The sequence below is a fragment of the Rhizopus microsporus genome (assembly GCF_002708625.1).
Source record: "Rhizopus microsporus ATCC 52813 unplaced genomic scaffold scaffold_13, whole genome shotgun sequence".
NCBI lineage: Eukaryota > Fungi > Mucoromycota > Mucoromycetes > Mucorales > Rhizopodaceae > Rhizopus > Rhizopus microsporus.
The window spans coordinates 633079-645238 of record NW_019671928.1 but is presented as its reverse complement, the minus strand read 5'-3'; the positions used below and the strand labels follow the sequence as shown (position 1 = coordinate 645238).

The 12160-nt window shown below is 39.1% G+C and overlaps 6 protein-coding genes across 6 annotated transcripts; 3 read left to right on the top strand and 3 right to left on the bottom strand.

Annotated features, from left to right (window-relative positions):
- The first annotated feature begins 236 nt into the window (after positions 1 to 236).
- Positions 237 to 1287, top strand: RHIMIDRAFT_34151 (uncharacterized protein). The gene is made up of 2 exons (XM_023615124.1): positions 237 to 284; positions 397 to 1287. Exon 2 carries the CDS (start codon positions 407 to 409, stop codon positions 1274 to 1276), a length of 870 nt encoding a protein of 289 aa, XP_023464456.1. The 5' UTR covers positions 237 to 284; positions 397 to 406; the 3' UTR covers positions 1277 to 1287.
- An 11-nt stretch (positions 1288 to 1298) lies between these two features.
- RHIMIDRAFT_239567 (uncharacterized protein) lies at positions 1299 to 2197 on the bottom strand (the record flags this gene model as incomplete). The annotated part of the gene is made up of 2 exons (XM_023609202.1): positions 1299 to 2088; positions 2139 to 2197. 2 exons carry the CDS (start codon positions 2195 to 2197, stop codon positions 1299 to 1301), a joined length of 849 nt encoding a protein of 282 aa, XP_023464455.1.
- Positions 2198 to 2319: 122 nt separating this feature from the next.
- RHIMIDRAFT_293510 (uncharacterized protein) lies at positions 2320 to 5177 on the bottom strand (the record flags this gene model as incomplete). Its single annotated transcript, XM_023613990.1, has 5 exons — positions 5050 to 5177; positions 4741 to 4963; positions 4587 to 4692; positions 3729 to 4538; positions 2320 to 3645 (listed from the first exon to the last, which is right to left on the bottom strand). The coding sequence occupies exons 2-5, from the start codon at positions 4782 to 4784 to the stop codon at positions 2320 to 2322; spliced, it is 2286 nt and encodes a 761-aa protein (XP_023464454.1). The 5' UTR covers positions 4785 to 4963; positions 5050 to 5177.
- Positions 5178 to 5368: 191 nt separating this feature from the next.
- RHIMIDRAFT_239564 (L30e-like protein) lies at positions 5369 to 6321 on the top strand (the record flags this gene model as incomplete). The annotated part of the gene is made up of 3 exons (XM_023609201.1): positions 5369 to 5389; positions 5466 to 5589; positions 5648 to 6321. 3 exons carry the CDS (start codon positions 5369 to 5371, stop codon positions 6319 to 6321), a joined length of 819 nt encoding a protein of 272 aa, XP_023464453.1.
- Positions 6322 to 6644: 323 nt separating this feature from the next.
- Positions 6645 to 9245, top strand: RHIMIDRAFT_239563 (Rho GTPase activation protein; the record flags this gene model as incomplete). Its single annotated transcript, XM_023609200.1, has 6 exons — positions 6645 to 6926; positions 6979 to 7227; positions 7279 to 7470; positions 7527 to 7916; positions 7969 to 9117; positions 9168 to 9245. The coding sequence occupies 6 exons, from the start codon at positions 6645 to 6647 to the stop codon at positions 9243 to 9245; spliced, it is 2340 nt and encodes a 779-aa protein (XP_023464452.1).
- A 66-nt stretch (positions 9246 to 9311) lies between these two features.
- On the bottom strand, positions 9312 to 11908 carry RHIMIDRAFT_245222 (glycosyltransferase; the record flags this gene model as incomplete). The annotated part of the gene is made up of 6 exons (XM_023610162.1): positions 9312 to 9584; positions 9644 to 10783; positions 10847 to 11171; positions 11240 to 11488; positions 11543 to 11666; positions 11725 to 11908. 6 exons carry the CDS (start codon positions 11906 to 11908, stop codon positions 9312 to 9314), a joined length of 2295 nt encoding a protein of 764 aa, XP_023464451.1.
- Positions 11909 to 12160: the final 252 nt, after the last annotated feature.

Here is a 12160-nt window from a genome sequence, read left to right as displayed (position 1 = left end):
CTAAAAACAATATTTGTTTCTGTTGTAATAATACCTGTTTATGACTTGGATGTAAGCAATCATTAGAAAAGAATAAAGATATCATTGGTTGACTGTATTTGAATTGTAAACAATAAGAAAACAAAGTTATGGTTAGATTACCATTGAGGCAAATGTTGAGCATTGTTTTCATTGATACATGACAACACACTAGTCCCTCTTCTTTCTTTTCTCTTTAGTGTGCTTTGATCATTACTCATCCAGTGAGATTGTTGATACTCTATCTGTGTCCGTGTTACTCAAATGTATGTTCATATTGATACGTGACAATACCTATTTATGGGTTATTTTTTGTCAAAACATTACAATCTTGCTTTTTTTCTTTTTTTTTTTTTTATATATTTTATTCTTTTGTAGTTAAAACTCAATGTCTTTTCATGAAACAAGATCACGGAAAAGTTCAGACCCTTATGCAGGTCAATATCCGCCACCGCCTCCTTTAAGCCAAGAAGATTTATCGATTGAACACAACCGTCACCACGAGCCATTTTATTTGATAGACCCAAGCTCACATCATTCAATACCAACCACAGACCATGAAAGACGTTCATCTCATCACGACACAATTCACTCTCATCATACAGGAGGTGACTACGACGATCCCGATGCCGTAGAACTCAGAGAGTACCTTTACGCAGAAAGACAAGAGAAATTACGAAAAAGACAACAGGAACAATTACAAAAAGAACAACAGGAACAAGAAGAGCAAGAAATAGAACCCGTAACACACCAACAGGATATGCCCTCACCCATTTTACCTTCTCATCCGCCGATGTTTTATAGTAACGCGCCTGCTCACAGTTTATCATCACCCATACTACTGCCACCACATAGAATATTCAATCAACATCTACCGCCTGCTCCTTTCCCTCAATCCGGTCTTATTCCGTCGCCCTTTGGCATATCCCCATTTCATCCTCCTCCTCCTCCGCCCCCACTCATGCCAATCATGGGTGATCAAGAAAAATACAACTATGTTCGCAATGACGGATGTTGCTGTGGTGTATCATTTTGCTCATGTTTTTGGACTTTGTTGCTATTCATTCTTTTTTTAGCAGGCATTGCATTGATCATAATCGCAACTAGATATGTGAGCGATATGTGTAATAATGAGTCTATTTTATGTGGAAAGACAATGTATAATGGGTTTTTATATGGAGGTATTGCTGTTGCTGGATTGGCTGGATTGATTGTACTTTGGAGAATTGTAAGATGGTCTAGTCTTAGATTTTACTGAATAAAAAAATAAAAAGGAGCGTTTATCGCTTCTCTTTGGACTTTTTCTTTTCTTTCTTGTCCTTTGATTTCTCTTCTTTTTTGCTCTTTTTTGATTTCTTTTCTTTTTTACTCTTCTTTTCCTTTTTCTGCTTCTTTGACTTGACACTCACTTCATCATCTTTTGTACGTTTTCTCTTTAATTCTTCTTTTTCTTCTTCTTCCTCCTTTGGCCGCACAAATTCCTGCATCACTCGTTTAAATTTACCCGTCTGATCCACTAAACCTCGACCACCCTTTCGTGCCGTACGTCCTTCACAGGCAGCAAAGAGCTCGGCATCTGAGACTTTCATAGAGTAATCCTTTAATTCATCATCACTCGATTCTTCTTCATCTGTATTGCTTTTTGAGCTATTGGTTGTTGATGATGGTGTTGATGTACTCTTGACAAAGGCGCCATAAAGTGACGCAGTTGCCAACTTTTGAGCAATATTCGTATGCACTTCTTTGACACTATCCATCATATTTTGTTGATCTGCCACAGCGTTCATTGTGGATGGTTTCTCTTGTAGGGATTTCCCTGTAGGTTTCTGTGTGGAAATGATGCCAGTGGCCGATCGACGAGTCTTTGTCTTTGTCTTGGTTGCCACTTTGATCTCTCCCTTATTTTCGTCCTTTTCGACTACGACTGAACTAGCGCTTTTATTATACAAGTGATCCCACCAAGCAAATTCCCATTGACCTTGGTTGACACCTACACCCTTTTTATCGTTCTTGACAGAGACAGAGATATGTTTGGTATTTCCATGCTTGTTTTTACCAAGACCGTCACCTCTAAAAAAGCAGTGTAAGCTCATTTTTATATATATTTGCTTACAACTTACTGAGACCAACCAAACTTTTCTAATTGAGTTTGTGCAAATGAACCTTGCCACTTGTCCATTGTTTTTTTAATAAAGAAAAAAAAAAGATAAAAATTTTTTTCTTTATATCTGTATCTTTTTTCAACCAATGAAAATGAAATGTACTCCTGAATTGAGGCATGAAAGAAAAAAAAAGGTTTTATTAAAGATAGGGTTGGTCTGATGTTCTTGTGCTATAAGGATTTGATGATTCTGACCGTAAATAAATAGGATAATCTTGGTTATTTTGTTGTTGTTGTTGTTGTTGTTGACCCTTTTGATTATTAAAATAACTATTCCATTCGTCAATATCAAAGGACATGGGGATTTCCCAGAATGCGGTAGCATTTGGATCAAACATTGTATCGTTTTCTTGATAATGCTGAGGTATTGTTTGTTGTTGTTGTTGTTGTTGTTGTTCATGAGGTAATAAGTTATATGCTGTATTATTATTATTATTTATTGTCACTATTTCATCTGTATGTGGAGATCGAGTGCTTCCAGTACTTGCACTGCTATCCATATAGTACTTTTCTTCCATTTGCTGATAATCCGGTTCTGGAGAATTAGGAACTGCGATGGATGCCTCAGTTCTATGTCGCTTCTTTTGTTGTGAACGGGTATAGCTTTCATCGACACATTCTAAATCAATATCTCGTAGCCCGGCCAGCGCGCCCAAGATATTACAATGTCTGGCTGAAGTAATCCATGTCTTTTCGACTTCATCCATAGCACGTATGATCTTGTTGATACTGATTTTGGCTTCAAATGCAAACATAGAGTCAGGCGAAGATGCATTATGGATAAAGATGATGCCTGCTGTAAACATGAAGAACAGAGCATAGTTATTCACACGGGTCAATCTAGACTCTGCTAATAGTGATTCTGCAATGTCTGATATCTTATTGGCCGCAAACGTACAAATGGAAGCTGAGGGGAACACGGATGGTGCGACAGTTTGTGAGTGACCGGGAATAAAGGGCCGGTGAGTCAAGATGAGTGTTGTATAGAATAACATGTGTAACTGACAGAGTTCTATCGTCGGTGCCGGTGCACGTTCATTCAGCCGAGTGTTGGGTGGTCGATACTGTAGACTGGGAGGTAATTTGGCCATCCACTTGTTTAATTTCTTATCCAACGCTGAGACAATACTATCAGGTGTTGGCATCAGTGATAGATGTTTTCTGCCCTTGACCATGTAAAGATCTCGAATGACCTCACCCAAGATTTCACAAATCTTGATCAGGTAATGAAAATTTTCCATGATACGTGGCGTACGGTTCACATCATCTTGATCGTTTTCTGACGGATAAGGTGTATCATAATCTCGGTCGTCAATCATAGGTGATCTTCCATGCATAGCACATGACAGTCGATCGACAATAAAGCAGCCGTAAAATGCGCGCTTTCGTTCCTCTTTTTCTGTGGATGTCAAGTTCCAATTGTCACAGTTGCGATGTAAACCTAAATTTTGTGACATTCTGATAGCCTATCATTTGTTCCACACATAGAAAAAAAGGGAGGGGGAAAGCGTCAGAGATAGACTTTATATAATCAAAAATAATGTGTTACCATGCCACTGTAAAGCCACCCCCTTGTTGTCTTCAAAGCTCCATTTTGATGACTACTCATCAGCAGTAATGATTGAATTGTATACAATTTAAAACTGTCCCATTCAAGGTCTAACAGTAAGCGTGCTCTTTCAAAGAAGACATCTCCAGCTGTTTCTGGCTTTGAAGGATCAGCCCTTACACGAGCATCGGATGACACACGAGAGGCTACAGCATAAATTGCGTTTAGTAATAGAGGCGGTGCCTCGTTTCGACTTAGTGCTTGCATAAATGACTGTTTATGAAGGATAGGCAATAGTGAATAGAAATTGTTAAAATAGAGGTCGAGCAGATGGTCACTCAAGTCCTTTGGCGGCATTTCGAATGGATCCACTACAGCTAATGATGGTGGTGGTGGTGATTGACTCAAGGTCTGACGCTTTCTTGAATTAAAGTGTAAAAGTTTGTTTTGAAAGTTCTTGTTATTTTGTAGCATATAAAATCCAGATGTTTTGCCATAGTAACGCAGCTGACCACTCTCATCTATATTATCTGTATGATTCGAATCATCGCTATCCAATAATTGGCTTGGTTTGATTTCATTCATATCTTGCTTCATCAGCCGATCCTCTACTTCATATTCTGTGATAGTCTCTCTACGCATAGGCCTTGGTCGAATGAGTTCTCCATAGGCAGTTTCTAGAGGTGAATTTAATTCTGCAAGTATCGCTTGTGAACGTGGGTCATCCTCCTGCACAATACTCCCTAACAGAGCTTCTAATCTGTGCAATCGACCTTCGATAGCTTCAATATATCCCTTTGGTGGTCCTCTCTAAGACATAGTGTTTAGTTTTACTTTAGCCTTTTTCATATTACATACTTTTTTTGTTGATTCTTTGTATGTACACTGAATACCAAGTGAAACACAGTTGGTACAAAGTGGGGAAGTTCCGTCACATTTTACTTTCTTTTTACGACATTGCTCACTAATGAACGTCAGCAAATTGAATAGTCTTATCGCCCTTTAATTTTACCAAGCTTTGCTGACTCGTTGTCTCTTTTGTTCATGTTCAGTCATCTTTAAGGGTTTCTTGTTAGTGTAAGGGAAAAAAAAAAATATAAAAAAAAGAACTGTGTGTTTTGAATTGGTTAAAAGGACCGTGTGCACAATTTACCCCGCTAAAAAGAGAGAGTCACTTCAGGAACAAACGCTCAGAAACAAGTAGGGAAATACGAGCATGTCTATTATCTTTGCCAGTATAAAAGATAGAAAAAAAATGAAAAGTGTATTGTATTTCTACTAACTCTTTTTGCATATCCTTTAAATTCCTTTATTTACAAAGAAAAAAAGAAAAAAAAGAAAGATAGAAAGACAAGTGGCCAGTATGACTAAGCAATCGTTTCACCTTTGGACACAATACAACTACAAATATCTTTTGTCTGTTACCTCAAGCAAAATCAGTGGCATTATCATAGAGTGAAATTTACAAGCAGATTTGAAACTCATCGATTACTGGAAGATTCAATTCCGACAAGTGCCCTAAGATCATTCTGAAGAGCCATAGTATGATACTCCCTCTTTTTCGTGCATCCGAATATAAATATGGTATGTTGAAATAAGCAATAAGATAAGAGTGTGTCTGGAAAGGATGGATGAAATGGATGGATGGATGGATGAAAGAAGTGAATAGAAAAATAGAAAAAAAAAGGAGAGACACTTGCAGAATGTGACGATTAACAATTAAATGATCATACATAGGCTCCCGCCAAGAAGTCCACCGGTAAGAAGGTTGCCCCTGCTCCCTACCCTATCAAGGGAAAGCAAACCACCAAGGCTGCTTCCAACCCTTTGATTGAAAAGACCCCCAAGAACTTCGGCATCGGTAAGAAAGATTGATGTGTGCGATTTGACAGCAACAATAAACTGATTTTATTTGACAGGTCAGGATGTTCAACCCAAGCGTGATGTTACCCGCTTCGTCAAGTGGCCTCACTACGTTCGTCTTCAACGCCAAAAGAAGATTTTGTACCAACGTCTCAAGGTCCCTCCTGCTCTTAACCAATTCACTCAAGTTTTGGACAAGAACACTGCTACTCAACTCTTCAAGTTGTTGCACAAGTACAGACCCGAAAGCAAGCAAGAAAAGCGCGAACGTCTCCGTGCTATTGCTGCTGCCAAGGCTGAGAAGAAGGAAGTTCCCAAGACTGACAAGCCTCTCGTTGTCAAGTACGGTATCAACCACATCACTGCCTTGATTGAAAACAAGAAGGCTCAATTGGTTGTCATTGCTGACGATGTTGACCCTATTGAATTGGTTCTCTGGCTTCCTGCTCTCTGCCGTAAGATGGGTGTCCCTTACTGTATTGTCAAGGGTAAGGCTCGTCTCGGTACTCTTGTCCACAAGAAGACCGCTACTGCTGTTGCCTTGACCGAAGTTTCTGATGCCGATAAGGCTGAATTGGCCACCGTCGTCTCTGCCGTCAAGTCCAACTTTACTGACAAGTGGGAAGAAACCCGTCGTCACTGGGGCGGTGGTATCATGGGTCCCAAGTCTAACGCCAAGATGGCTAAGCGTGCTGCTCTTGCCGCTAAGGAAATTGCTGCTCGTCAATAAATCTAGGCCCTTTTGGTTGATTTCATGAAATAAAAAGGATTGCTTTTTTTGTTCATCTGTACTACCTAATATTTATGCAAAAGGATACCTTTTGATTATTCTCTTTTTGATAGCTTAGGCAATGAAAGGGAAAAAAGGGAGCAGTGATTAAAAAGGGAGAATATGTATTAGACCTTGTCATTAATATATACATATTAGAGGACTATTGGACGAAATTCGCTTCATTATTATACAGCAGATGTCAACAAAATTCATATCCGCCCCCACTATTTCATGGCACTTCTGTTTTTATTATCCTTTTTTCTTTTTCTATTTTTTTCATAATGAGTCAAAAGGATCTTGACAGGCACACTTTGACATTTGAACAAGTATCTAGAGCCAAGAAAGCCAATAGCTTGTCAAGATATTACTCGTTATTTTACTCTTTAAACACGACATATGAAGACGAAATGGACGACGAACTCGTAAAGACACAAAAGAGACTACATGACTTGAAGGGTGGTATTTCAAAGCAATCAAGAGCCAATTTTTTACTTGAAAAGGATGTTCGTTTTTTGGATTCTCGGATAGCTTTGTTGATTGAAAATAGAAAAAGCTTGGATGATGTATATATCATATTCAAATTTATGCTCTCTATCTAAACACATATATAAATAGCACAGCAGTGCCACCATGTCTGCACGCCAATCGAACGAACAAAACAATGAAATTCATTTTACAGAGGAGCAACTGCAGAGCTATGGAAATTTATTCTTTCTTCTTCAAACCGAATGTCATCATATTGCATCACTTTTCTGCTTGGTTTGTCCATCGGAAATAGACAACTTACTTCAAACAGTCATGTTCACCCTCTATGGTAACCAACTTGATCGTAGAGAAGAGCATTTGCTCCTGATTTTGTTTCAGGTAAATACAGAAAGAAAAAAAAAGAAGCCTAAACTAACAAGATATCACTAGAATGTATTAGCAAAACAATTTGAAGCTTCTTCTGATGCTTCTCTTTTAAGAGCTAATACACCCGTCTCACGTATGCTTACAGCTTACACTAGAAGAAGCTTAGGACAATCGTATTTAAAACAGGTATTGTCAAAGGGTATTAGTAAAATTGTAGAGGATGACGATCTTAATTTACAAATAAACCCACTCAAGGTTTGTGTTACCCCTTGCTATCACGTCAACCAAGAAATAATCAACTGCCTTCATAGGTATATGACGAACTAATTACTAAACTAGAGCAAAAGGGTTGCTCAACGCATGGCTATTCCAAGAGTGTCACTTATGAAGAGGCTGCATCGCATCCAGAAGTACAAGCGATCATAAAACCCCGGTTAGACCTCCTGATACAAATAGCAAGTGAATTTTTGATGACAATCATTTCCTCGATCGACCAGGTCCCTTATGGCATACGATGGGTATGTAAGCAAATCCGCTCACTGACAAAAAGAAAGTACCCAGACATTTCAGAGTCTACACTGTGTTCACTTGTTGCAAGCTTCTTCTTTCTTCGATTTATAAATTCTGCTATTGTTACCCCACAGGCACATATGCTTACAGAAAAGATGCCTAGTAAGAACTGCAGAGTAACCTTGACATTAGTAATGTACTACTTATTTTAATTGTTTCCATATGTCTAATATATTTTTATAGATTGCAAAGTTACTCCAAAACCTTGCAAACAAGCCTTTGTATGTAAAAGAATTCTTTATGACTCCAACTAGCTCCTTTGTGGTGAATAACAAACAGCGAATGAACCAATTCTTGAATGATCTTTGTGACGTGAGCGACTTTTATGACTGCCTGGAACTGGATGAGTACATGGCTCTCTCCAAGAGCAACATGAGTATCCAAGTAACGCCCAATGAACTCTTCAACCTACATTATCTTTTATCGCAACATATCAACATATTAGCACCCGATCCTCAAGACCGACTGAGGATACTTGTGGATACGCTCGGAATGCAAGCGCCCCAACAGGTTCCTCGAAAATACAACACACCTATCACACTACCGCTAGTCAGCCGATGGGCGACGGACCTATTATCAAAGCAAGGAAACCTTTTATTGACCTTGCCTGCCCTGGATATGAATCGACATGATATTCTTTACATGGAAACCAAACTGATACTAGTACAAATCATTCGCTCTTTCCCTCAAACGGTAAGGTATCTTGATACATTGGACCTTATATCTATCGCAAATATAGCAGCTCATGCGCAGAGCGTACAATGGGTGCATAAAGGAATTAGAGCACAGTTCTTATTGAAAGATCTTTTGGAAGTATTATCTGATGCGACCTTACTGGTGCAAGAAATTAAGCAAGAACTGATTCATCTGGGTGACCTCAAACAGAGCATGCTTTCAGAGATTGCTTCACTTGAGAAAATACTCAAGGCGCTTCAAGATCACAATAGATATCTCACAGGCCAGCTACAGAGCTATAAAGCCTATTTACAGAACGCACGTATGCAAAACTATCTCTCTAGCCCAAGTAAGATGGATATTCTGTGCATTAAAAACAGAAGAAAGAACGAAGACGGCAATAAACGAAGGACGCGAGCAACTTTCTTGCTGAAAAGAAGGATACAACCTGTAGAGGCGCCTCTTAAATATACCTATCGAGATCTCGTCAAGGACGGTGTCATCATGAGTTCAGAGATACCTAAATGCTTCAGGGATCGCTTGTTTTTACTATTTTGTTCGCCAACAACAGGAGTTTACGTGTTATCATTTCATCATAAAGAACGGGAAAAGCCCATAGTAGAAATTGATCTAAGACTTGACGATCTTTTAGAAATGGTAAGCATTTATTATGGTTTTTTTTTTCTTTTACTGATGATGCATTTTAGCAAAAACAACAGACTCAACAACTTGACCTGGTTTACATTAAGCTTAATGTTTGTAAACTGTTGAAGCTTTTATATTAAAATATATTTATTCTTGTGTACAAAAATAAAATAAAATAGAATTATATGCTACATGAAATTCTATTGTTACAATTGACCCAATGACTCGACAAGACTGTTGACTTGATTAACATCAGGGATATAGTATTGGGCTTCGGTCTGTTTCTTTCCAACCGTACTAGTAATAGCTTGTGGGATTTCGTTCAAGAGCGAGAACACGACTTCATCTGTCTTTCCATCACCAATGCAGAGGATAAAGTCCACAGAAGAAAGATCAAGGTCTTTCAAGATATTACGAACTGCGGTTGCCTTGTCAATAGAGGATGGTCGAAGCTCTAATGTCTTGTTACCAAGTACAATCTAATAAATACAAAAAAAGCGTCAGTTTTTGAATCTCTTTCTCCTACTTTAAAACTTACTGAGAGAGCCATATGACTCAGCAACTTTTCCAAATTGACTTGTAATTCAGTTGCTTGCCATGAGCCAAACTCGGGATCAGCGTTACGGTAATGCCAGGTAAGATTGATTTCTTTCTCTTCAATAAATGAGCCTGGCGTACGTTCAGTGTAGTGTTGGAAGAGAGGACGAATCGTTTCTTTCCAGCTGGGATCCACTTGTTCGACCAGGCAGTACCATTTGTTATCCTCTTCCTTGATCAATTTAGCTTCATTAGATGCAGCCACTGGGTTGATCTTGTCGCGAATGTTCGCAGGATGTTTATAGAAGCAACCATGTTCGGCAGAAAGGCCCACACCAGTTGATTCGAACCAACTATCAAGGTGGTGACGAGAACGACCAGAAAGGATATAGACATATGTATCAGGCTGAGAGGCCAGTGTCTTTAGATGACCAAGCACAGTTTGAGAAGGCTTGGCAAACTCTGGCAGCTTATGTGTTGTCGTCAGTGTGCCATCATAATCAAGCAAGATCAACTTTTTCTTCTTGGCCTCCTTTGCCTTACTGATGACGGAGGATGCATCCAATGGGGGGATAGACATACGTTGGCCGAATTCCTCGCTTACACGACGCAACTCATTGACGAAACTGACACCCCAATAAGCGGCTGTGTATTTGGTGACGTAGCGGTATAGCTTCTGGTGGTTTGCCTTTCGAATATCTTCAGGCATTGTCACTGCTTCATGGATAGCGTTGGCTAATTCCTCTGTATTCCAAGGGTTGACGATGATGGAGCCGTTAAGAGACTGAGCAGCACCGGCAAATTCGGAAAGAATGAGAACGCCGTGATTCTGTTGCTGAGAGGAGATGTACTCGTAAGATACCAAGTTCATACCATCACGTGTAGAAGACACAAGACAGACATCGGAAGCAGCATATAAGGCAACCAGTTCATCAAATGGAATGGAACGGTGCATAAAGTGAATAGGAACAAATTCAACGGTGCCATATTGACCATTGATACGACCTACTAGCTCGTTGATAGTGCTTCTCAAATGTTGGTACTCTTCGACATCTTCACGAGAAGGAATGGCTAATTGAACAAGCACCACTTTACCCACCCATTCGGGATGTTGGCTTAGAAACACCTCCATAGCATGCATCTAAGATATACATGTGAGCAACAACAACAAAAAAAAAAACTTGGGAAAGAAAGCTAAAGTTACCTTTTGTGGCACACCCTTGATATAATCAAGACGATCAACGCCTACGATAACTTTGCAATCACCAAACCTACTCTTCAGCTGCTGAATGCGGCTCTGAACCTTGTTTTCCTTTAGAGCGTCTGTGAATTTTTCAGGATCGATACCAATAGGGAAAGTGCCGACATGAATATATCTTCCTTCAAACTCAACACCGTTCGGCATAGTAGATAAACCAAGGATACGGGTACAAGAAGACAAGAAGTGACGGGCATAATCATAAGTGTGGAAGCCGAGAAGGTCACTCTCTAGAACGCCTAATAGAATTTCCTTTCGAACGGGCAAGATTCTATGATTCCATTGAAAATTAAAATTCCGTCTTTATTCCATGTTTTTCTATCTTGTTTCTCTGCTTACCTGTAAATTTCACTACTCGGGAAAGGTGTGTGTAAGAACCAGCCAATCTTGATGTTCTTGGTGGTTAACTTTCGAAGCATGGCAGGCAGTAACATCAAGTGATAATCTTGAATCCAGACAAGGTCTCCATCTTGCACGATCTTGACGATAGCTTCGGCAAACAAGGTGTTTACCTTTTGATAAGCTTCCCACCATTCTTCATTGAAAGAGATTTCTCCTGGATGATAATGGAAAAGTGGCCAAAGGATACTTTTTAAAAAGAGTTTTAATATAGAGTGTACGCGTGTATATGCAACATGTTACCTGTTTGAAAACCCATTGTAATGATGCTCTGCTAACTCGTGATCAACAAAGACGGGCATGGTGGATGTTTCATTTAATAATCTTTCTTCGAGTTTACTACGTTCATCTTGTGGTACATCCAAACCTATTTTTTATGGTTCTATGATTAAAACAATTCTATATACATCACATCATAAACTTACCAGGCCAACCGATCCAAGTAAAAGACATCATCTTTTTGAGACCACTTAATGCTGCAACTAAACCTCCAGAAGACATCTTGAATGCAAACTCATTTGTCTTGGGATCTTTGTTTACAGTGACAGGCAATCGATTGGAGACAACAAGTAAACGAAGGTTCTTATCGTTATTATTATCACTTGACATATTAGTTTGACGCGTAATTAAAAGAGAAGAAGAAAGGAAGAAAGTTTACAGAAAAAAGAAAAATAAAATAAAATAGAAAAGAAAAAAAAGGAAAAAAAAAAATCGGGTTCTCTGAGAGAGTAGTAGTTGCTATTGTTGGGTCAGTGACTGCCCGTGTAAAAATGACATATGAAGCAAAGGGTTTGATGGTGTAACTGTTTACTGCAGGAATCTGTTTTAGAATCGGTCATTCAATATTAATTTAAGTACCAT

Excerpts from the sequence above, each read along its gene's own strand:
- RHIMIDRAFT_34151 (XM_023615124.1), top strand. The coding sequence starts at position 407 with ATGTCTTTTCATGAAACAAGATCACGGAAAAGTTCAGACCCTTATGCA.